Source organism: Colias philodice, chromosome 27 (genome assembly GCF_061535455.1).
Source record: "Colias philodice isolate Cphi_HAF_F1 chromosome 27, ilColPhil1 Martin Lab GWU primary, whole genome shotgun sequence".
Classification (NCBI taxonomy): Eukaryota; Metazoa; Arthropoda; class Insecta; order Lepidoptera; family Pieridae; genus Colias; species Colias philodice.
This window is the reverse complement of record NC_143112.1, coordinates 1,668,908-1,694,651: the sequence shown is the minus strand read 5'-3', so window position 1 is coordinate 1,694,651 and position 25,744 is coordinate 1,668,908. Positions and strand designations below refer to the sequence as shown.

At 31.7% G+C, this 25,744-nt stretch overlaps 1 protein-coding gene across 2 annotated transcripts in view; it reads left to right on the top strand.

Moving 5' to 3' along the window:
- LOC149476496 (uncharacterized) overlaps positions 1-25,744 on the top strand; it is an 82,288-nt gene that overhangs the window by 53,977 nt on the left and 2,567 nt on the right. For both annotated transcript variants that reach the window (XM_089711735.1, XM_089711736.1), the window contains 10 exons: positions 1,883-1,988; positions 3,346-3,466; positions 3,896-4,823; positions 5,146-5,345; positions 5,695-5,823; positions 6,127-7,373; positions 7,866-8,199; positions 17,159-17,189; positions 24,573-24,675; positions 25,347-25,472. In XM_089711735.1, the coding sequence (XP_089567861.1) occupies positions 1,883-1,988; positions 3,346-3,466; positions 3,896-4,823; positions 5,146-5,345; positions 5,695-5,823; positions 6,127-7,373; positions 7,866-8,199; positions 17,159-17,189; positions 24,573-24,675; positions 25,347-25,472 (3,325 nt within the window). The remainder of the gene's footprint in view (positions 1-1,882; positions 1,989-3,345; positions 3,467-3,895; positions 4,824-5,145; positions 5,346-5,694; positions 5,824-6,126; positions 7,374-7,865; positions 8,200-17,158; positions 17,190-24,572; positions 24,676-25,346; positions 25,473-25,744) is intronic.

The following is a 25,744-nucleotide window of genomic DNA, read 5'->3' as shown; positions in this document are numbered from 1 at the left end:
AACAATAGTTTTATCTGATAAAACTCTGCGTAAATGATAAGTCAATAAGAGATATCACTCATTGCAGTGTACAATTCAATTAATTATACACGTGTTTTTAAAACGTAAATTTAATTCGCAAAATCACGCAAAATAAACATAAATAACCAATTATTATAATCAAACTAAATTATGGAATAGTGCATCTAAAAATTATTGTGACGTCATCATAGATCAAATAACCCATAGACTCTTTCAATCGTCATGAATATTAAAATAAATAACAAATAGTGGAATAGTGCATCTAACAATTGTGACGTCTTCATAGATCAAATAAGTCATAGACACGCACATTCGTCATAAATAATAACATAAATAGTGGAATAGTGCATTTAACAGTTGTGACGTCATCATCATAGATCAAATAACCCACAGACAGGTTCCATCGTTTATATTTTTCACTAGTGAAAGTTAGAAATTATTGTTTCGTGTTTCATTCATACATACATCGTTATGTATGTTAATATTAAAAATATGGTTGTTTTGTCTAGTTGAATCTCCATTTGTATGCTTTAAGTGTATTGTGAATAAATTATAGGTAACATTTAGTTTTATACACGACTACTTCAAATTTTTATGCCATCAATCTAAATATCCATTAGAGTCACTTTAAAATATTATGTTCATATTGTTTTGACCATTGCATTTATCCATTAAATTTTACCTATTTTGAAACAAATCATTGATTTCGCGCCATTTTCTTAACTCACCTATTTTAGTCACAGATACTAAAGCATACATTAAAGTGAAACAGTAAATAAACAGTGCAAAATGACTGTCAAAAACAATCCTAATAAGTGTCCCACGAGGAAGAGCCTAATCAAATTATTTGTGAGAAATATCAAGAGAAACACGTTAGCGCTGAAGCAGCTGCGTACGACAATCGATGAAAAGCATCGAATAAACGATTACGAGAAAATAATCGATTTAACGAATTCCGTCAACGACAAGCTTGAAGTTGTACACAAATTGAGAAACGATATCAAAATATACAAAACGATCAACTCGATTCTAACCAACCATTACATAAAGGAAACTAGAAACCACGAGAACACGATTGACGCGAAAATATTGAAATTAGAGCAACAGATTAAAAAATCGTACGACGATTTAAAAATTGAAGTTGTCAAAATTGCGGACTGTGTTGCTATCGATAAAAGTCAAAATATACAAGCGCCTATACAAAATAGTAATGTTATTATGGTCGGGAACGATTTGAAATATAACCAAGTTGGTCAAATTCATGCTAAGAGTGAAATATATAATACTATTATTCGGAAAATCGATAAACTGTTTTGTAATGTGGTAAGTTATAGTACCAATAAACATTACCAAATCATAGATATCTTATTGATGCCCTATTCTAAAAAAAAACCTAACTCCAACCGGCACAGCGATGCGATGCTATGCAATAGCTCTACCGCGGCAGTCCTCGAGTACCATACGTATTTTTTTTTATGAAACTCTAGTGTACCTATGGCCTTATTGTCCATAATAAAAACAAATAGCCATAAGTCAAAGGATTTTCCACTTCAACAATAGGTCGTATTACCTCCATAGAAGGTTCAATTTCAATTACCAGTTATTAGTAGTTCTAATTATTAATTTAAAGTCTTATTGCGTCTACACAAGGACGAATTTCGATCAACCAAATATTTCTAATTTAATAGTAGTTCTAATTATTAAAATAGAGTCTTATTTCGTCTATAGAAGGACGAATTTCGATCAACCAAAAATTTCTAATTTAATAGTAGTTCAAATTATTCAAATAGAGTCTTATTTCGTGCACAGAAGGTCGAATTTCGATCACCACGATATCTAATTATTTATTCAACAATTTCAGGCGTACCAAGACAGACTAAAGGAAGAGGAACAGAAGGAAGCAGAGTCGGCTCGTTTGGAGGAAATACTGAACATGTGTGCGGAATATGAGAGACAGATCTCGTCAGGTTTGTTAATCTATATTTTTACTAGCTTTCCGTCCGCGTTTTCAAAGAAAAACCCGCGTAGTTCCCGTTTGAGTGGGATTTCTAGGATAAAACTATCCTATGTGTTAATTCAATTTACCCTCTTTACGTGGGCTAAATTTCATTGTAATCGGTTCAGTAGTTTTTACGTGAAAGAGTAACAAACATACATACATACAAATACATTCATCCTCACAAACTTTCGCATTTATAATATTAGTAGGACAGGATTACGTGGTAACTCCCAACCCGTTGGTATTTGTGCATGTTAATCAACGAGTAAAAGCTTCTTCTTCTACCAGTTATTTTTGATAAAAAATGTTATTTATCCTTTTGTCTTTGTGAAACCCGGAAACATTTCGTTTGCTAAAATTTAAGCATGTCCACTTGTTATCAAAACAAAAGATTAAGGACGATGTCCGATTTGCGGACCTAATTGCATTCATATGTTTATGTTAAAATTTATCGCAGCTTGCAAATCCAATTCCAAATAATAATTCATTACAAATCTATTGATGATTTAAAACACATTTACTTATTTTCGTTTAAAGTGCGTTAAAGCATACATATAGGTATACACCTGATCAACCTATAATAGACCATAAGGCTAATAGTATTAAGGTTCATAATACATATATAAAACATGTTTTTTATCGTAAGAAAGTATTACATCATCTTGAAGTAACTGGTAGAAATATTTAAGCGCGTTAAAACGGTACAGACATTGTTAATCTTGTAAACAGTATATTTTACATGTATGAATGTAAATTATTATCTCCAAAATTCTCTATACGTAACCAGGGTTATAAAAATTACTCATAACTTACCGCAGTTTTGACATAATTAGTATTTTTGTACACTTAAATCTGCTGATAAAACTATCTAAATCTACATACCTCAATGTGGACAAAGCAGTGCTTAACCTAGTAATGATTTGTGTCGTCTGTCCACAATATCGTTTAATAAAAATACGCCCAAAAAACTGTGTTAAATCGCGTTTTAAATCAGTTAAAATGTGTGAATAAAATAATTCCGTTGATATTAGTACTAGGTGTTTTAAATTATGATTTAAATCGTGTATTAAACCGATAAATTAAGAGGAGTAATATGATGTACTGTTATTGACCTTAAAAACAGGGTATTGAAACCTTTAAATAATAATATACTGATGTTGACGTTTAAAATAATAAAAGGTGTATAAAACCGCTTTAAATGCAAATTGTAATTCACTAATTTTTATATTAAGTGTTGATGTTTTGAAATAAAGTGTTTTAAACTGTATAAGTATCAATAAAAACGTGATTAAAACCCGTTAAAACGACTATTTTGATGTCAACAGGTATACCAATCACACCAACAGAAAAGAGGTCGCATAACAAAATAATCACGAACGGTTCCCTCCCGAGGAGCGTGGTGGTGAACAATCCTAATTTTGTTCAAACAAGTGAGGGATATTATAAGTAAGTAATAGTTTATTAATTGAGGGAAGTTATTGAGTTTGAAAAGCTTTTATTTATCCTTTAAGTAATTATTTTTATAACAAGTGTAAAGATAAGAAAGAATACAATTTATATAATGTTGCTTAAGTAAATTCTAGTAAAAACTACATACAAATGTAAGATTTAACCGTTCGATAAAATGTTTGTGATGATTGTCAGTATGCTGTTTAAGTTCTGTTTAACATTTTAAAGCTCTTTAACCTACTTCAAAAAAAGGAGGTTTTCAATTCGGCCGGTATATTTTTTTTCTACTTTAATTTAGGTAATGTAAATGTAATTGTGTCTCTCCCAAAAACAAGCTTTATAACAAAAGTGTTTTAAAAGTACTTCGCTTAATGTGAAAAAATATTGTTCTAAAGCATCTAAAGCATTTGTTTATTTAATTTCCAGGTTTGATACTAGTCAAAATAAACATAATGTAATGAGCCAATCGTTACCAATACAAAGAAATCTCTCGAGCTACGAAAACTTTGATACGTCGCAAAATGCAATGATAAATCCGTCCACACCAGAAATAACTATTTCCGACAATAACTACGAAAATGTCGGAAGAATGGACGAAATAGGAATCCCAATATTCGACGATGTTCAAAGAAACGATCTCTCTAGTCCAATAATGATAAGAAAATTGCAAAACGGCCCTAAACTTAACTCTCCCATAGGTAGTCCATACGAAAATGTCTATTTCAAAAATAACCTAGGTTTCAAACCGAAATCTCCTAACACACAGAGTCCAAGAACTCGAATTAAAACAACATTCGCTCATAAAAACATTCCGTCACCACAGTATTTTATTTTTCCTACGCCTCCGCCTAAAAGTACTAATCCATTTGAACAACCAAATGAAATAAATCAAAGTCAATCCATTGAAGGTAATGATAAAACTTGCACTGGTATTGAAAAACAATTAAGTCTAGAAGAAGAAATACCAATGATCGACGATTCAGATGTCACCAACGATATTGAATTTAGATACTCAACAATAATAAAAGACGATACTGAAGAATCTAATTTAACTAAAAACAAAAGCTTTGATGACGTTAAAAATGAACTAATGGCAGATATTCCTGAATTGGAGAAATTCGAAGAAGACTTAAAACATAATAGAGAAAACGTAATTAAAAATATACGTGATGAATTTAAAAAGATCGATTTAGAAGCAGATTCAATAGATAGTGTACTAGAAGATAATGTAGATGAATTGAAGTCTAAGTATGAAACTCTTAAAGAAGAACGGAAGAAACTAGTGGGAGAAATACATGAAATTAAGTGTAAAATGACAGAAATAAGATCACAGGAAGACGATATTTTACGAGAGGTAAGGTTTTTGTTTGTTTATACATATTATATAACATTTATAAACATCTAGGGAGGTACGTTATGATCAAGTTCTAATTAATTAAATTATTTTAATGTTAATAATTTTATTTACCTGCAGTCTTCTAAAGCTTGATGTAACAAAAGTATATTATATCAATCTAAAGGTCCTTTTCCTATATACTAAATGGTATATCAAAAACAGCAAATAATGTATTCTTTATTATTATGGTCAAACTGTTTTTACTGCAATACCTATAATTTACCAACAAAACAGTAGATAAAAATCAATAAAACATTTAGTATTATTTATTTTATTTTAGTTGGAAATGGAAAAAGCTCTCATCAAAGGGGAATACGACTCAGAAATAGCAATTTTAAACATAGAGCAGAAGAAAAAAGCAGAATTAACAGATAAAGCAAAACAAATCGAAGAAGAAATCAAACAAATGAAGGAAAGACAAGAAGCAAGACAGAATGAGATGAGAGATCGCGTGGAGATCGCTACTATGAAAGTTGAAAGGTATGAAAAACTATTATTAAACTAATTGTGTATTTTCAAAGGATTTAGTGTTTAACACACTTGGGTTAAAGTTCAATTTTCTACTGTTTGTAAAATGCTCATAGAATAACTCGATTTTAGATAAAAATTAAAGATAATTAACCCTAAAGGAAGAGGATCAAATACAATTAAGTAGTATTTGTATAAGATTTGTAAAATAATTTAATTTTGTTTCCACCATTTGAAACCACAGAAGGAATGAAAAATTTCAGCAGAATTTAATCCGATAAATAAATATTGCAACTTGCATTAAAAGAGAATTAGAGCATTATTTTATTTCCTACTAACAGTTTATTGTTTTTATAAACAGGATAGAAAAAGACTTGAAAGACAACTCCGCGACCCTTGAAGAGTTGCAAAATGCTCAAGACATTTTAGACAATGAAACGAAAATATACGAAGATTTGGAGTTCCAGCATTTGGAAGAAGAATCTGAACTGTAAGTATGTCAGTCTACATCTGCTCATTATAAAGTTTAAGTTTGTTTGTTCGTTCGTAGGATGGAACCTGTGGAACAACTGCACCGGGTTTGAAAATTTGTTTACCACTAAGTTTAATCAGTTTAAAATTAAGCAATTTTTTACCAGTTTTAACTGCGGTGGAACCAGAGCGATAGATAAATTATTTAATACAGAAGAAAATAAAATAAAAATAGTAATAATATCTTTAATTTTATCTACCTAATGAATACCGCTTATAAATGAAACCTTATCTTATCGTTTATACTCTTATTTTGTTTTAGACTATCAAACCGAGAGGACGTTCAAAACGAAATAATGCTTCTCAGTAAAAAAATAGACGCTCAAAAAACAAGAATACTCACACTCAAATCTGAAGCAAATAACAACCTAACATCAGCGCTCGAAGAAACTAAAGTACTACAAGCAGAATACGTCAGACTATTAAATCAAGTAGAAGAATTAACAAGCAAAGTTCAAAATATAGAAAAGGAAATAAAACCTATAGTTTCAAAGCTAAACTATATAGAAAGGACTCAGTCGCCTGACAGTGCGTTCTACACAGATCAAACAAGAGCAAAATCAGGCGAATTTGGATATTCACCAAGTTCCGATAGCGATGATAATGACGTAGCAAAACTGTCCAACTTCGAAGATCACACGAAACAATTGAAAGACAAATTCAACTCTATAGATCAAATGTCGCAATCCATGATCGTGGATATCGAACGCCGTGTGACATCTGACGCCATTGATCCAATAGACGTTGATGGAAAAAACGAAAGTCCTTCTAAGTCTTCCACTTCGTCGAAAGAGAAGAAAGGATTTTGGGAGCGCAACTTCGATTCTCTCAAACGAAAGAATAAAGATAAAAAGAAACCGGAAAAAGTCGATATAATGTCGCAGAGTTTAAACGAAAATATGTTCTATAATGATAACATTGAGGTCGATACTTCGTTGGACAAGTTCAACAGTTTGCGGCATTCGAAAAAGAAAGATAAAAAAGAAAACGGTCCAATCAAAAGTAGCTCATCATCAAAGATACCGACGTTCGCAGCGTTGGGAAAGATAATTAAAAAAGATTCGCTAAAACGGAAAGATAGTGCAAATAAGAATAGTGACGACAGCGAAAATATTAAAAGCCGTTATGTAAAAAATTCAAAATCGATCCCCTCAGATAATAAATACGTGAAAGCGAAATCTCTATCTCCAGATAAAAAAGAACAATCCATTAAAGAAGAGAACGAAGAAGATTGTAAAAACGTGACGTTTGAAAAAATAAAAATAGATAAAGATAAAAAAGTCTTGCACAGAAAGAGTTGTGGGGACGAACCGAGTGTACGAAGTGAGTTTCAGAAAATAACTGATAACGGAAAAATTCCTTCACAAGACGATATAGATAGAATATCTAAAGTGACAATGGACGCGCCGATATTATCAAGTGATACGGACATGAATTCCTTGGGCAAGAGAACGTTGGATAGCTTGATGGAAATTGAAAGGAAGAGAATGGAAATGCTGGAAGAACAAGGTGGGTTTTGGTAGAATTAGTTTGTACTATTAACATATAATAAGGTAGATTATAAAAAACTGGACTCATAATAGCGGTTAAACATTGTTTGTCTACGGGATGCAAGGAACTTTGGACTTTACTGCTATGGAATAAGGTGTTAATTTCAATGAATAGTAGTGCAATAAGAGCATCTAGTATGCGAATGTGAATATAGTACATACTATTAAGTATTCTGTGATAGTACATAAATAGTAATTAAAATTCTGTTATATCTTTTGATTATTTAAATTGGAAATTTTCGATTTTCGTTTATCAAAATTTCTTCTAGAAGTAGCCTAGTTAAACATGTTCCAGATATATGTTGATTTTTATAATTTGCTTAACTTCATTACTTAGAATTTAAATTACATTTAAAGATCCTTCCTTTTTAAAACGTTTCCTTCGTTTTATTTTAGAACGTTTTTATTATTCGGTTTCTATAACATAATTTTTGTATTTCATCAAACGCAGGTTGTCAAGTTATAGAAAACGAACGAGAGAAAATCGAGGCGCTGAAACGCAGAGCGCAGGACGAAACAAAGAAACTGTGGCATGAGCGCAACAGCACCAAAACTCCCGAAAGTGACAGATACCAGCTGTTAGACGGCCAGAGTGACAGCTGTCAACTGTCAAACAGCCAAGTTGACAGGTGTCAAGCGCCAAACAGCCAAAGTGATAGGTGTCAAATGTCGAACAGCGTTTCGCGCGAGTTTGACAGGAGCGACAGTTGCTATAGCAACGTGCTGGAGGACGTCTCGAATGATGATGCGTTCAATGTCACGGGATCCACGATGTTTGAAGAGAGGTAGGATTAAATATATATTATCTTAAAGGTTATTACCTAGTTAAATGTTTTGAACAGTTTTATGTAAAATGTAATTGATTTGGATAGTTTGAAATAGTAAATATGGAAAAAGTAACTTGTAAACAGTTTAATTCTAAAATAAAAAATGCCGGTTCTAAAATAGCATAAGTAACAACATTTATTTGAAATAACATTATGACAAAAAATAACATTTTCAAAAATTTTTGAATATCATTATTCAACAATTTTTAAAGGTAATAATTTTATTTAACATTATAAAATAATTATAGTCAAATAAATAACAAGTTTGGAGAATCAACCAAATTGTTATAGCCTATTATTGTTACTGCTATCACCACAGACATAGATAGACTACGCAAGTACCGCGATCTGTATGAAAACCAAGCGTGTCATATTTTTTGTACTGACCTTGACGCGTTATGACGTCACGAGCGCTTTTTAGTGATGGTAATTTCATTTTACGCTAAATCGATTAGGACGCCACTCGCGCGGCGATTCTAGTATCGTCCTATCCCATCGAAGTAAATCGAAAGAAATCAGATCAAACTAGATCTATGTCTAAGAGGTAATTAAATAAATGAATCGTAATCGATTACTAAATCGATTCAAGACAGAAAAATGATAATTACCATAGACAGAGGAATGATAAAATAAATTTATAAACCTTTTAATATTCTAACAAGTAAACTAATGTGTTTTAGCTTTTTCTTACATATGCCCATTGAGTTACCGTGTACTACGTACTAGAGAGGCCATCGAAAGAAAGTAATGAAACTGTCAATCAATCAATCTTTATGTCCCGTTGCATCAATCCATTTTTCTTTTATGTTCGGGTTACTTGGAAAACTGAAAAAACAAACATAGTCTAAGCAATAAGGAGTTTTCTTAAAAAACTCCCAAGATGACACTTTAACTAATGGCGTCCATGTCATAATATTTATTTTTAGTACCTTTGTATTAAAATACTTAAAAGTTCTAGGTCAAGTCGTATTAAATGACAAAAAAAATCTATGCCTTTTTTTCTGAAAAATTGCTCCTTCAAATTATCATTTTTCTGTTCGATTATAAAATCGATTAGAATCGAGAACTGTTGCATCAAATGAACATCACTAACCACAAAATTGGACAGAAAAATGAGAACAGAAAAATGAGAAGACGCTATTCATTGCTTGTTATCATACGACTCGATCTTTACCGTGCCAAGTAAAAGCCGCAATGTATTCCGAATCATTTCGTATGATTTGGTATCCGTGTTTGTCACGATCGTTTTCCACAGATATTCTTTATTTGATTTTAAAATAAATAGTGCATATTCTGATTAGAAAATTACTTACCGGTGGAAGGAAACATCTCTGCTAACTCGGCCACTCACAGCTGTGGAGTTTCTACAGTTTATAACGGCGTAATTCGGCATTTTACTTTATTCAGCTTCACGTCTTTCCTTGGCGAACTGCAAGCGCGGACTGAGTGTAGGCCAGCGTCAAGTAAGTTTCATAATCTTAGTTTGGACACGGGAAGTACATACACTCGCTTAGTCTATCTTGATACATGTCTGTGGCTATCACCATAACATTCCAATTAAAAAGCCATTTAACTTAAATAAACTACTAAAAATAAAACATTATCGCACAACAAACGCACCTTTCAGTTAGTGACTAAATCAATATAAACATTAAGTAAGCCAGTTTATTCGCTTATGATAAGATAACAGCAATCAGTTGACGCGCGAATGTCGTACCAAGCACACGTGTTAAGGAAATATAATTAAAAACGGTACAAAATTGTTCTTTGTTTGAACTGTGATAACGGTTGAGTTATTCGATATTTAAAATAGAGTGACGCAAGATTTGAAAAAAGAACGAAATTTGGTTCGATTTTGAAAAAAGCGTTCTAATTGTGTTCGGTTTTTGAATAATGATAAGAGAAAACTAGTTTTTTTAATGTGATTTTGAAATTGGAATGAGTGATGAAACTATATGTACATTTGAAACATTGTGGCTTTTTTCGATGATGTGATTGGTTCATACATTACTCACAATATTCGTAATAGCACAGATAAAATAATACTATCTATACTAGTAGTATTAGTAAATAATATAAAGTACAATATCAACTCTCAAATACATTAATTTCTAGGTATTATTATAGACAGACAAACAGTATGACGTAACCAGAACATATTTTCTCTCCTAATACATAACGAAATTTATTTGCGAAACAAATCTTTAAGTTCTTAGAACTATGTAACAAGTCAATAAAAAATGTATACTTAATATTATAAAGCTGAAGAGTTTTTTTGTTTGTTCGAACGCGCTAATCTCGAGATCTACTGGTCAGTTATGCGCTTACCAACAAATTTTGCGATTCATTTTTATATATAAGAAGATACTAATATTGTAAAGCTGAAGAGTTTGTTTGTTTGTTTGTTTGTTTGTTTGAACGCGCTAATCTCGGGAACTACTGGTCCGATTTGAAAAATTCTTTCGGTGTTAGATAGCCCATTAATCGAGGAAGGCTATAGCATCTCGCTAAGACTAACAGGAGCGGAGCACTGCGGGTAAAACCGTGCACTAAGCTAGTACGTAATAATATGCAAATGCTTTATTTTTATAAGTCTTTTAATATTGCGAAATATAATAGTAGAATTTTCACATACCTTGACCTTGTTAAAAGATTCCATTGTAATAAGGAAAAAAATGTATTTTGAAACAATAACTAGTCTACATCCAATTTTTAAACTATAAATATTATAAAGAGGAAAAAATTGATTGTTTAACAGTTTTCTTTTCATAGTATTTGTTATTTTTATATAAAAAGTAGATAATTAAATAATATCAGCACTGAAATACTGAAAATCAGCGCTGACCTCAAAGGACAGCAAATGCTGAGCAGTCTTAATTTTTTATCTTTATACTGACAACTGCAATACTTCTATTATTCCCTTTTTAAACTAATTATATAAGTGTTTAAAATTTTGTCTCTTTTAACTAGGAAAGAGAATTATAAATATAAGTTTTTAGTACTTCCCGAAAAAGGTGTGCCTCACTTATATTTTTATGCGTTAGATAAATAATCTATACGGAAATATAGATAACACTGGTCAACAATGATTTTGTTGCCCTGGATGTGAAAGTGGTTTCCAATAATTTAATGCATATCTTCTTATATATAAAAATGAATCGCAAAATGTGTTGGTAAGCGCATAACTCGAGAACGGCTGAACCGATTTCGATAATTCTTTTTTTATTATATTCCTTGAAGTACGAGGATGGTTTTTAAGTAGAGAAAACGTAAACATGTACCACGGGCGAAGCCGGGGCGGACCGCTAGTTATATATAAAGCTATTAATGGTTTTGGTAGATTGGCTCTAGTTTTTTTTTAATCCTAATTTTCTTATTAGACTCTAAAACGCAGCATGAAATAGATGATATATTTTTTTTAACATCATTTATTTATTACAAAGTTTTACTTGTTGTTTTATTTTAGTATTTAATTAATTCAAATGGATATAAAAATAGAGAAAAATCATTAAAACTTATGAAATAGTACAAGGAAATAGATTTTATAAGCTTCTCTTCTTAGTTAATTTTGGGACAATAGTTTTGTTATGGACCATCAGTAATCTGCCATCATGTGACGATCCCATATACCCTGATACCTTTATTCCATAATTTTTACTTCTTTTTCGATGCGTTCTTCCTGTTCCTCACAGAAATTTCGCAGATTTACTGGATATCTATCCAGGAGACTGTGGGGAAAGTGTAGCTTTATGTTCGTATTTGCTCATAGAATAATGAATTTTTTTAACAATTGTTGTGCAATTTCTTTATAATTTGGTGTTTTAAATTTACCTTAAATAACAAATACTATATCTTTCCATAATTTACATTCAGCATTAGTTATAAAATTTTGTTAAATTTTCATCTTTTATCAATTTTCGACACGCCCGTCCTGCAGGGCCGCCTTTTATTCTTCTTATACTTCTAGATTCCCTCAAAGGCCTAAATTCTCATATTTATTAATTATTCCTAATGAATTTGCTTTGTCTAATTCTATTAATAAAAACATCAAGGGAATTTCGTATACCTATCCACTTTGCTGACCAAGTGCTACTGGGTTTCTTCAACTCAATACAAACCGAACATTGTTGTTCATAAAAATGATTTTTTTACAGAAACCATTTATTATTCTGATATTCTACAGTCAGTTTTATAGAATAGGGTTATGTCTGAGCGAATAAATGTGCAGAAAACGTAATTCACCAAAAAAAATAAACACTTGTTAGTAACCCGTATACTGAAGGGCCGTAAGAAATTTTAATATAATATGAAAATCCAAATTAAAAAAAAACTAGAGCCAATTAAATAATTTTAATGATTACATCTGCAAACTGGGTACTTGAAATATATAAATCTGTAGAAATATCCAGGGCAACAAAAAAAAAATGTTTTTTTGTTGAGCTGTGTAATACATATTATGTATGACAGATTTTCGTGAATGGTTTTTACCTGTCCATAGAGACGTTTATCAGTTATGATTTATTATGATACATATTTATCAGTATGGAATAAAATATTTTTTTTCTGAATTTTAGTTTACTTGTTTAGATGGTTTTAAATTCACTTGGTACTTGATATAAAAAAAATAAAGTAACTAGCTTACAGTTGTTACGCTATTGCCCCTTTTGGAAGTTAGTATTAAATTAATATATCTACACTAATCTACACTAATATTATAAAGAGGAAAACTTTGTTTGTTTATTTGTTTGATTGTAATGAATAGGCTCATAAACTACTGGACCGATTTTAAAAATTCTTTCACCATTCGAAAGCTACATTATCCACGAGTAACATAGGCTAGGTTTTATCCCGGAAATCCCACGGGAACGGGAACTATGCGGGTTTTTCTTTGAAAACGCGGGCGAAGCCGCAGGCGGAAAGCTAGTTAGTTATAAATAATAACTTGCCAATAACTTTAGACATGATACAAAATATATTCTAAAATATGTATAAATAAATATAGGTACTATTTAAGAATTAATTAATCTTATGCGCCAACATTCTATTAGTAAAAAATACAATAGGTTTACTAGTTACCAATATTACACCACACAAACAAACAAACATTATGATATTATTTTCGTAGAAACTTGTACAAAGTTCAAACGATCGTTATAAGACCTTGGCCGGTTTCTACATCACGACATAGATTATGTAAATGCTATGAAATCATTTATTCAGAAAATCATTTTAATTTTTATTTGACTTGTACATTTGTCTTATTTTAAGAATGTAGGTATTATCTCAGCTTGGCAATCTTATTCTTTTACAAACACACTGTACTTACTAGTTATCTTCTTATATATAAAAATGAATCACAAAATGTGTTGGTAAGCGCATAACTCGAGAACGGCTGAACCGATTTCGATAATTCTTTTTTTATTATATTCCTTGAAGTACGAGGATGGTTCTTATGTAGAGAAAACGTAAATATTATGTACCACGGGCGAAGCCGGGGCGGACCGCTAGTCTATTATAATATTATGTAGTAAGTATCATTACTATAAAAACTGTAAGGTATAATGGCCCCAGTATACAATGGCCTGTGGTGGACCACGCTTTACAAATCGAAGGCGAAGAGAACAAATCTTTCTAGCCTTTACCGGTTACTGCTAACATTATAAATACGCCTCAAAAGGTGGAAAATTACGGCATTGTTTTTTTTAAGTGGACTTTCGTGAAAGACATAACTAGACAACTTTTTCAAAAGCTATAATACCTATATCTCAAATTATGTTTTCCCGCGTTCCACTGCACAGTGCATATATCGCGATGGAACACACATTCGACAAATCCGCATTCGGGAACCACTATATATTTATTATGTAGCCAAGAATATATTTCTAAAATACGCACGGAAAGACAGCTCAATGCCTATACAATATACATATAAAAATAGCGTTTCTACGACAAAACTAATTTATCTTAATAACAAGACCTTAGTAATACATATAAATAACTAAAAAATATCATCGCATATAATTTACAACATAAAAATCAGAACAAAGGTTGCCGATAGACCATTTCGTTATAGTGACGATGACAACAAACTATAATAGATTAATTTAACTCTTATAGCAATGGTATAAGGTTTATTTTGCTTTAATTTTGAATACATTTGTAGCCCTAATGAGTAATGACAAGCAATGAGTACGAATATGAAACAACTATTATGATTTAGGACGACCTTATGGAGCCAACCTTGTGTACAGGGTGTTCTAAATTGGTGTACGCATTATAAAAAAAAACTTTACGAGGCTAAATTATGTGATTCATTCGTCAACTAGCATTTTGCCCGCGGCATACTAAAACTTTCCTCGAAAATCATTCTATCTATTTAAAAACAACCGTATCAAAATCCGTTGCGTAGTTTTTAATATCTAAGAATACATACATATTGGGACAGATGCGGGAAGCGACTTTGCTTATAATATTTATTGTAGCTTAAATCATATGTTAAGCGGTTAACAAGAAAACTGAATCGGTATTGTTTTAATTTTCAAGATGTTGTGGAAAAATCAAGCCATCCACCATCTGGTTTAATTCATTTGTCAAACTATATAAAGGCTAAAGACCTGTGGTTTCGTTTAAAACGTGAATCATTGTTCATTCCTCATAACAAATATTATTTTTAACGCTTATATTTTTTTAAATGAAATTTGATTTGACCTGATGGTAAGCAGTGATGAAAGGGCATGCCTGCCTAAATAGGGCCTATTCACTGTTGCCTTGAATAAATTTTCGCTGTATTTCTTTTGATTTTATTTATCTGGGAAGGCGAATGCGGGCATGGTGTTCCATTCCTTTGCAGATAGATTAATAGAAGTGTTAACATATTATAACGTCAATTTAATTTATTCTTATTTTACGTAACATTTATAGATAAAATATGTAAACACCCATTCATAGTGTTCAAATTAGTAATACGAATAAATAAAAATCTCAAGACAAATTATTTAATATTTTTTTAACAACACCCTGTATACGCATAGCACATTACAAACTTCCTCCGAGTGACAATTGAGTGCACAGATGTTTTCAATCCGCGCGCGCATACATACGGAACGCGTGAAATGTTTTACGTTTTATATGTATAGACTATAGGTACATAGTTTTATATGTGTAGGTGTCTATAGTGATGTGTGTGTGAATACTGTGAAAATTATTATATTTGTATAACGGTGATGTAAATACATCATACGAACACAGAGCTAGAGCAAGAGCATTCGTTCGCGATCTTTTAGTGTAACGAACTCGTATTCCGTGTTGTTCAGTATTACATAGCATTATTGCACGCCTCATAAGCGAAGCGTTGAGGTGGGTACTACTGTCACTTCGCGCAAAACATCTGATTTTTCAAACTTAAAATGTCTTTATGTATCATACATTGCACTTGTAAGATAATACATACACACACATATTAAGAAAAAACACTATTTTTAACGTTCATGATATTTTTGATGTCATTTTTGTTATTTAAACTAGTCAAAAAACAGTTTAAAAAAGTTCTGTCTTGGACGTCCGTGTGTCTGTATGTGCGGATCCTTTTTCTTGTTAACACGATAGCGACCGAAATACTTTACTAATCGAGTCTTTTTTTTTCTCTTACGCTTGAGTATGCTCAGGAATAGAACCCCTTCATTTTTCAGGGTCTGATTCGATGTGGTTTAATTGTTATTAAATAAACAAAAATAATAATTAATAAATATTTATTAAAAAAAAATTATGAGGCGTGCACTTTTGGATTTTCCAAATTATTTAATACTAGCTGTGCCCCGCGGTTTTACCCGCATATTTCCGCTCCTATTGGTCTTAACGTGATGATACATAGCCAATAAATAGCCTTCCTCGATAAATGGGCTATCTAACACCGAAAGAATTTTTCAAATTGATGATACCAAACTACTACGTAACTAACTTCTTACAAAAATAGCATCATCAAATATGCGAAATCAAAGCTAAAATTCCTGCCAAATGATAACGAATCCAAAAATACACGAAATTAAATACAATTGGAATGCAGAATAGTGAATAAAAGTGTAATCACACAGTGCCAAAAAGTTTACGGGCCATAAACAATACATAGACATGAAGGAGAAGAAAAGCTCGTTGTTTTGTTGGTAAGATGTTTATGGTTTTTATTAATAAATACAGTCAAACGACAGTACTTAGTATAATACAATCGAAAACAAAAATCACTGATTAGAAAAGGCTATAAAGTAACTGAAGATATTTGCATCATTGCATGTTAAGACAAATGCAGCAAATCAATACTTTTTAAAATACGTTCAGTCATTCTTGAGCTACTTGACTTTATTTTCTATACATTTGACACTTTATAACATGTAGGTACAAGGTATAATATTATAATGCCATATTCAAACAGTTATTAATTTATCTTGAGCTAAATAAATCTTTATTCAAGCAATGTTATACACATCAGGCTCATTTTATTGTCATCAACTCCATTGTATGGCAATTGACTATCCTTGCACTTGATCTGTTAACAATGGCTTTTATAAGAATACTGTGTTGAACGATGTTTATTAAGCTATTGCATAGCTTCTATCGCAGGCCTTGAGCACGGGGACCGAATCTAGAAATTCCGTAACGAAAAAACCTCACGCTCCCCACTCCGACGGGCGGAGGTGTGGCTTGAAGGCATAGCATGCAATAGCTTTACCGCGGCAGTCCCCGACTGCCACACGTTTTTTTATGTTTCTGATTTCGTTTCTGAAAAAAGTTGTAGTAGCTACACCACTTGTAACTCTACTAAGTACTTACAAGTTTTATTGATATCTAATAAATAAATATCAATCTTCAAATATATTTTATGTTCTGTGTTCTTTGTATTAACGTTGTCTTTTAATTGTTGCAGTTCCGGATTTCTATCATCGTCCATTGAAGAGGTAAGTTGCATTTTAAACATTTTTTTAAGTTTAAAGTTTTACAAACTTTTTAATCTAAACAAAACTTCATAAATAAATGAAACAAGCAATAATTGTGGAATAAGAATGAAAGTAAACACATTTAGACATTTAAAAATAAGCCAAGCCATAATCTGTGTGCCTAATTCCACTAAATGTTTTATTAACAATTAATTTAAATGAGCCAATGAAAATATAGATAAAATAGAAACTCCTTAAAATTTATATACAGTAGCACCTCTATAAGTCGAATATCAAGGGAGACGCCAAAAAATTCGAGTTATAGAGTTTTCAACTTATGGAGGATTTCGACTTAGGCGGATTTTGATTCGACATAAAGAGTTTGAGTTAAATTTTGAGTTAGAGAGGTAAAATAAATTAAAATTCAACTTGCAGAGGTCACAAACATGTTTTTATTTATTATAAATCAACATTATTTCAAATCATTTTAAAATAAAAAATATGGCATTAAAAAAGTCAGTATTTTTTTTTGCTTTAGATAATTTGGTTGTTCTCTAATCTCTAGCAATTTATAATCTATAAAGAGCAGAAAATTCTTCTTTTTCAAAGATACTGGTTTGCTTTATAAAATTTCGTAAGGTATTCAATGCGGTTCTTGCCTCTTTGATGGAAACCCATGGAGCGCATGTACTATTCACGTCTTCTGTTAATCATTAGTATCGGTTTTCTGAGCTACTGAATCGATAATTTTGTCATCAGATACTTAACGCAAACACGTGTTTCGTGAGTCATAAATTAATTATCGTATACTCCTAAGAAACAATAGTGTACTTGCACTGTCGGCAAATTCTTAAAGTCGGTAACTTATTTTTGTTCGAACAATAGAGGTAATAAATTTCAAATCATCAAGCTATAAAGGTTGTAAAATAAAACGTTGCTATGTTCGAGATACAGAGGTCAAATTTGATTTTTCGAGGTATAGAGTGTAAAAATATGTACCAAAATGGCTTGGAGGGACTCGGTGATTATTTCGACTAACAGAGGGACAAAATTTCAAGTAATAGAGGTTTTCGGGTTTGAAGGGAAGGGAACAAGACATTTTTTCGAGATTTGGAGGTTTTTGACTTATCGAGGTTCGACTTAACGAGGTGCTACTGTAAATGGCCAATTATAATGACATTTTAAATGGACACTTAAAAATCAATTCATTTTATTGATGGCCAGTAATATGAAACGATAGTTTATCGAAATTTTATTTTAAATAAAGATTTTTATTAACTTACACTTTAAATCAATTCATTTTATTGATGGCCAGTATTTTAAATACTACAAAAGAAATAAAAACTTTTTGACGATACCCTCCTTGTGTGGGCTAGAGACGACGTCGAAAATAGCGCCATTTAAGGAAGCGTCTCGTAAAGGAAACCGCCGGCATCCTGTCGCATTTATAAATTACGTCAGGACGTACAGAATTAACTAATTTTAACCGAACATTGAAATATTGTGATGTCCCTTTTAATTAATGAAGCTAGGAATTCGTAGCGGTGTTTTATTGGGGTTTAAATGTGTTTTGAAAGATACAGAAAGATTTCTCTTCACCATTTTCAGCATCAAATAAAAGGTTAGGATATTTATTAAATTTATTATTTTAAAATTAAAATTCACATAAACCTCGGAAAATCATTTGATTATTCTGTTATTTTGAGTTAAAGGATACAAACAGAGTTGATATATTATTAACGTTTCATCATGCATTACATTTCACATATTTTTTTTTATTCAACTAAAATCTTCAATATTTTTTTTATCTGTGCCATAAATAGCTTAGTTGGCGCCAAACGGTGTAATATAAAGCTAAGAAGTACTATAAAATCGAGGACCTCTCAACGATAAAATACATTTCAAATGAACATTATCTTATCAAATTTATCACTAAACTAAGTAAGTTGACATTCTTTGATATACTACTTTCAACTTAATAATATGTATATGTGCAGACTGCAGTATTAAAAAAATATTCATCGGTTCACAATAGACGAAAATATCTGCAACCTTTTGTTTTTGGAAGTCGGTTAAAAATTATAAACAAAGCCAGAGAGCTAGTTTAGTTACCTACTTTTTGTACTCAGACAATAACCTATAATCTAGATGCCTAGTTGAAGAAATATAAACGAAAGATGAAGTTGATTAATCATTGTTCATGTTGTAAATTATAATATTTATAGTATTCTTTGTTGAACGAAATGTTTACTTGCTTTGATGGAAAATAATGTAGGCCAAGATAACAAAATATAATGCGAAATACCACGGAAATCTTTAGATTTTTAATAACCAGCCAATGCTCGCGCGTGCTTACATTAATAATCATAATAACAAACCCATTAAAAAACTGAAATACGCACGTAAACAAGAAATTCGATGTTCCGCCCACGATTTAAGGGAACTAAAATAAACCCATTTAATTCTGCCCCGGCGAGTGTCAGTCTTAACCTGGCTGTATGCCGTGTGACTAGTGCGTTAAAAAAGTTAACGTCAAATTTTGGCGGGAAGACTTTTGACAGTTGCTTTTTTTTTCTTCGTGTGTGTTAATTGTGAAAGTGTAAAGAGGTTTTATGTTGTTGCAAATTTATGCTTTTCTGACATAGTAAATTGGTTTGATGATTCACAGGAAAAGAATCATCAAAATATCGTGTAAATTTTGTACTAGGCGGTTCGGTAAATTTATTGGCAGAGAACTTACTTCATGTTTTATTGAGTTGTCTAGAAAGCGACACTTAATATGTCACTTTTGCTAGAAAATCTTTTTATTTTTTTTAAACAATCCCGGTGGTGTTTTAAACACCAGCCAGGTGCCAGTAAACAGATGGAAATAGCGTACATCTATTATTATAAATATTATAAAGCTGAAGAGTTTGTTTGTTTGTTTGAACGCGCTAATCTCGGGAACTACTGGTCCGATTTGAAAAATTCTTTCGGTGTTAGATAGCTCATTTATCGAGGAAGGCTATAGGCTACATACCATCACGCTACGACCAACAGGAGAGGAGCCACGAGGATGAAACCGCGCGGAGCGGCTAGTCTATTATAAAATATTTTTAAAACAAGAGCTGTTATGTTTACACCTTTACTTGTAAACGAATGGTTATAGACCTGAAAGCTAAGACATAATATTATAAAATTTCAACTAAGTATATAGTTTATTAGTGATTATATAAGAGAACCACTTAAATTTTTTAGTAATATTTGTATTAATTTGTCTGTTTTTTCCCCACTTAACATAGAAAAAAATGACATATTTATATTTTGTATGACCAAAAACTTTCGCATGTATAATACTTTAACAGAAGACTCAAGACTAGACACTATGTACACACATTACAAAACAAGTGTGTTTGTTCCGTAATAATAGAGAAAGCTGTGTGTCATAAAGTTATTTATCAAATATTTGAACAGTCATAGTTAACGCGCAGTTGCTTCTGTAAAACGAAATATAATAAGTAATAACCAGGCAGAAATAAAAACATGTACTTCTTTATTAAAACTGAAAATGCATTGATAATAAAGTATAGCCACAGAAAAGTATAGCTAAATATTGTTTTCTGCATACACAACTTCTCATTTATCTAATTAACGACACTGGAAAATATAAATCACTTATTTTTAAGGGCCTCTAAATACCTTTAAAATTGCACACAGCTGCTGTGTTTTGAAACTTAATATACATAGAAACTCCATAGGTCCATAAAAAACGTATAACTGAAAAAATACGTAAATATAAATATGGTGTAGACTACAAGCTGTATACAGTGAACAGTCCAATTAAAAATTTTAAATACACAAATAAAAAAATACCTTGAAAAAATTAATGTTATTGGCATCTACCATCTTTAAAAAAATCTTACTACAGTTTTAGTATAGTCAACATAGACTAGAAAATGCGTCAAACGTATGCAAATGATACACAATACAAACACATGAGCATTGAGCAATGCGTCTCATAAGTCATAATGCGCCCGCGCACGTTTGAAGTGATTTACGGTGACATTTTTAAAAACGAACGTTTCTTTGTGGAATGCAATGAAATTTGCCCTTGAATATTTTCTTTGGTGACATATTTATACACGTAACTTTTTATAAGCGGTTTATTGAAATATTTAATAGCTTTCTTTTTTCATTTTCGTAGCAGTACATATTTATATGGAAATTAGTTATTTTTTTTAATCTCGGCTCCTAAAAATATGTAAGCTTTCATAATTTCAAATTTAATAAGGGGTTCGCACTTCGCACGTAGCGTCGTTTTTTCTAATAAGTATTTCAGTCTTTTTTGGTACGAATGTAAATTTTGCAATTTTACACATTGTATAGTAGAGCCCAGAAAGAGCTTTTCCCCAAGCATCCATAAGCATCCATGGCATCCATGCAATAAGGGTGTGGCGATTACATACCTTTAAAAGTATTTTACAGTTAAAGTATAATTCCCTACCTTTATTTGTCACTTGATAGCTAACAAATTTGCTTCCGGAGGCATATAGGTATCTAACATAATTTTCCCAGGAGAGTGTTTAAATGTTAATGATAATACCTCCTGGGAACTGCTATATTCCTTGATAATTGACCTCCGTGATTATAAGCCCTACTCTATCATAGTATACGTACAGTAGCATATACCTACTATACTTAGTATACTTAGTAGTAGAATACTACTCAATCAATACGAGTACGTTAGTCTACTATATAAAAATAAGTCGGGATTTTCTTCCTGATGCTCTAACTCCCGAACGCACGAACCGATTTCCACGGTTTTGCATTCGTTGGAAAGGTTGGAAAGGCTCCGTGAGGTTTATAGCAAAAAAAAGGTGTCTCTGGTGGCGAAACAGAGTTCGCCGGGTTTGCTAGTCATGTATAGATTGAAGCTTGATCATAAAAACAACATTAATCATATCAATAAAAATATCTACGATACGTTAAACATGTGTAATAGTTAATAAAATAAATGGTGTGCAAATTATAAACAAAACGCGTGGGTTGTGATGTCTTTATGCTGAATACTGGAGACGTAACGTCTCGTCAGAAATAGATGTTTATATATACCGAATACATTCATATGTTTGAATCGTTTATAATTTTTTTTTACAACTGACCCCCCGACTCCGTTCGTAGAACAAGAACAAGTTTCACAATAATAAAAAAGGGCGTGTGTGCCGAACACACGTGTCAGAAGTGAAACTTCTTTGGCAAGATCCAACGATACCGAAATCATCGCCTTACTCCATGACGAGACGGTTATGCCTGAGAACTTACACTTCAAAAAATATATTAATCACTCGAATTTCGTTCACACGAAATCAATTGACATTTTTTAATAATAATGAACTAAACAAAGAAATATTTCGCTTTAATTTATCCGTTTGTCATTCCAGACCATCAATAAAAAGCTTGCTATAAAGTATACAAAAATGAAAAAATCGCATTTCTCAAACATTCCATACAATTTCTATTTTGCTCTACACAAAATTAGATCAGCAATAATATCAAGCTATAAAGATTTAAGAGTATATTGAATTTCATTTTATCAGAGCAACGACTTTACAGCCAATTCCATTTTATTTGTGTACCCGCAAATATATTTATATCACGTTGACACCTAGCGTTTTCAATGTCATTCTCCCGTATGTATTACTTTACTCTTTGGTCATTCTAGTCTTGACCGTGATCGTGCACGCACGTCTTGACATACACTCTGTATTAATTACCTGTACTTATGTAGATTTTGTTGGCGAATTTATGTTCTTGAAAATTAATAGGATAAAACTAATATCATACCTATGGTTTTATCAACTAATCAATAATTGCAGATTTCACTTTATAAAATTGTTCATCAGAATTAGAGTTTACACGTACATACCTACTGTACATATACATCTATTATATTTATAGGAACACAATTTTATATTTGAAAGTGAATATCAGTTATAATTATTATTATAACATGTACCTAATAATGTTCCAGTCATCATATTCTATAGAAATCAAACATACTGAAGAAGTTAAATATGTATGTGGCTCTATTTATATCTTTTATTGATTAAATTAATAAATACAAACACGTACGCATGTTTATCGCAAAAAAATAAGTTTACGATTTGACTCGAAGGTTTTTACATCAAAAGATACGTGTTCTCAAAATCGTAATTACAGGCACATTTACACGGTTTAAATTTATAAATAACTATATAATATAAATCGTTATTTTATCACCAGACATTACATGGAATGGGAATTATTGTTTATAAGCGAAACGAGTAATAAACACAATATGAAAATATTTTGTACGAACATGAACGCAGCGTTATATTTCGGTTTCGCGCCAAAATTTGCCGCGCGCTATATAAAATGTCATTTATGCCGCCATTACTGAAAATTTTATTGCAGTAGATGCTCATTCATTTGTAAAACGTTTTAACGGGATTTGTATTATTATGTATGTACTAGCTTTCCGCCCGTGATAAAAAGAAGCAGGTGACACTCTGGGCTTCTATATCCCGACACAAAAAATCAGAAAGTAAAACTGGTACGTACCGTGAAATAAAGACAAACTTTCTTCTTCCTTTTTCTTATTTATAAATTATAATTATAGTAAAATTGTTGTACCTACTAGCTGAAACCCTCGGTTTCATTCGATCGATTGTCTGAATAAAAAGAAGCCTATGTGCTAAGTCATTTTATATGGCTTGGCAGAATTCGTTACAAGATACGTTTAATTATCTTTTATTGCCAGACTCAATTATCATCATACTTTTTATATTAATCGTTACTTCGTTTTATTGCATAATTCATTTATTTTTATATTTCATTAAATAAATTATATTTAAAAGCAATTCTTTGTACACAATTTAACCTCTACACTTTCCAAACAGATTGTTTTGTAACAAGTGCAATTATATATATAAATATATAAATAGTTTCAAAAATAAAACATAACTTAAAAAACAAATGCTAACCACATTATGTCTGTGTGGTTGACGCTCTTAAAAAGTTCGCGTTGGGGCCTTGACTGTACACCAAAACCTGTATTTGTGAGTATTTTCAGCGAAATTAGAATAATAAGACGATAAGACTAATAGACTTGAAAATTTTAATTTAACAACAGAATTGTAATAAAGATATTATAGCCTTAATAGTTTACAAAATAAAAAACTGGAACAAGAACAATAATAATGATAACCAAATCTCCATAATGATCATTACATTATACATTATTATAAAAAGAGAATTTATTTATAAATTATGAATTTACACATCCCGTTTCAAACGTAACGTCCATAAACCAAATATCCTACCCATCCTCAATTCAATCGAATATCCTCTTCATCCTCGTTTCTTATTATGTATGTTTGTCAACAGTTGCAAGTACGAAACTCGCGAACCGAATCGACTGAAGACGAGAAACACAGCGATGACAGCAGACCGCTCAGCCATGCGTCGGACTTCAGCAGGGATAATATATGTAAGTTACAACTCAAACTCAAATTGAACTTTCAATTGCATATTAATATGGAATTACCATCAAAGTCATACAACCCCGTGGGTATTTGGTTTCAATATTTACAGTTGAATAACAAAACAGTATTCTTTTCAGCACGCTTATATTAGTTTAATCTGTTTGTTTGTAACCAATATTAGATTCTTTGTATGTTTCTATGTAACTGACTCCTTTGGCCTCGATTTTGACCCACTTTAAAGGGACAGATTTAATTAAACTTTGTACACTTATCGAGGATCGGTGACAACACGATAATACTTATATGTATATCCCGCAATTGAATTCATTCTACTCTTTCTTTGTCTATGGGACACCCCATTAATAAATAATTAATATTTCAGTTCAATTTTCACACACGGCACGATCTGATACTAAGCTTTCGCTTGTGTTATGGAAACCAGATGGCTGATAAACATATAATAATTTTAAATAAAAACTTTATAAAATTAATACCCAGACACAGAGCAAACATCTATGTTCATCACACAAATATTTGCCCCGGGTGGGAATCGAACCCACGACCTCTGGCTTGGAAGGCAGGGCCACTACCAACCAACCATTTATCGATAATATCAAATCTACTAAACTACTAATTAATTTATCGTGTTTTAAACACAATATTTCTTATATTTCAGTGTCTCTCAGCAACGCGCCGCGTAGAAGCAGACGCGGTACGACAAGCGAATGGCAGCGGCCGCTCACTCGCTACTTGCCCGTTGATAGAGACGACTTCGATCTGCGCACACACGTTGAGTCCGCCGGTAAGTAGAGCTGTAGTGTTAGAGTTGTAGGGATGTAGAGATGTAGAGTTTTAGAGCTGTAGAATTATAGAACTTTAGAGCCGTAGAGATGTAGAGTCGTAGAGCTGTAGAATTAGAGTTGTAGAACTGTAGAGCCATAGAGCTGTAGAGTTGTAAATGTATAGCGAGTAGCAGCGACTATTATGAAAGAGAGATGTACAATTAAAGATGTAGGAGTTGTAAAGATGAAGATGGTAGTTTTGGATTGTAAAAAAGATGATACATTCATAGAA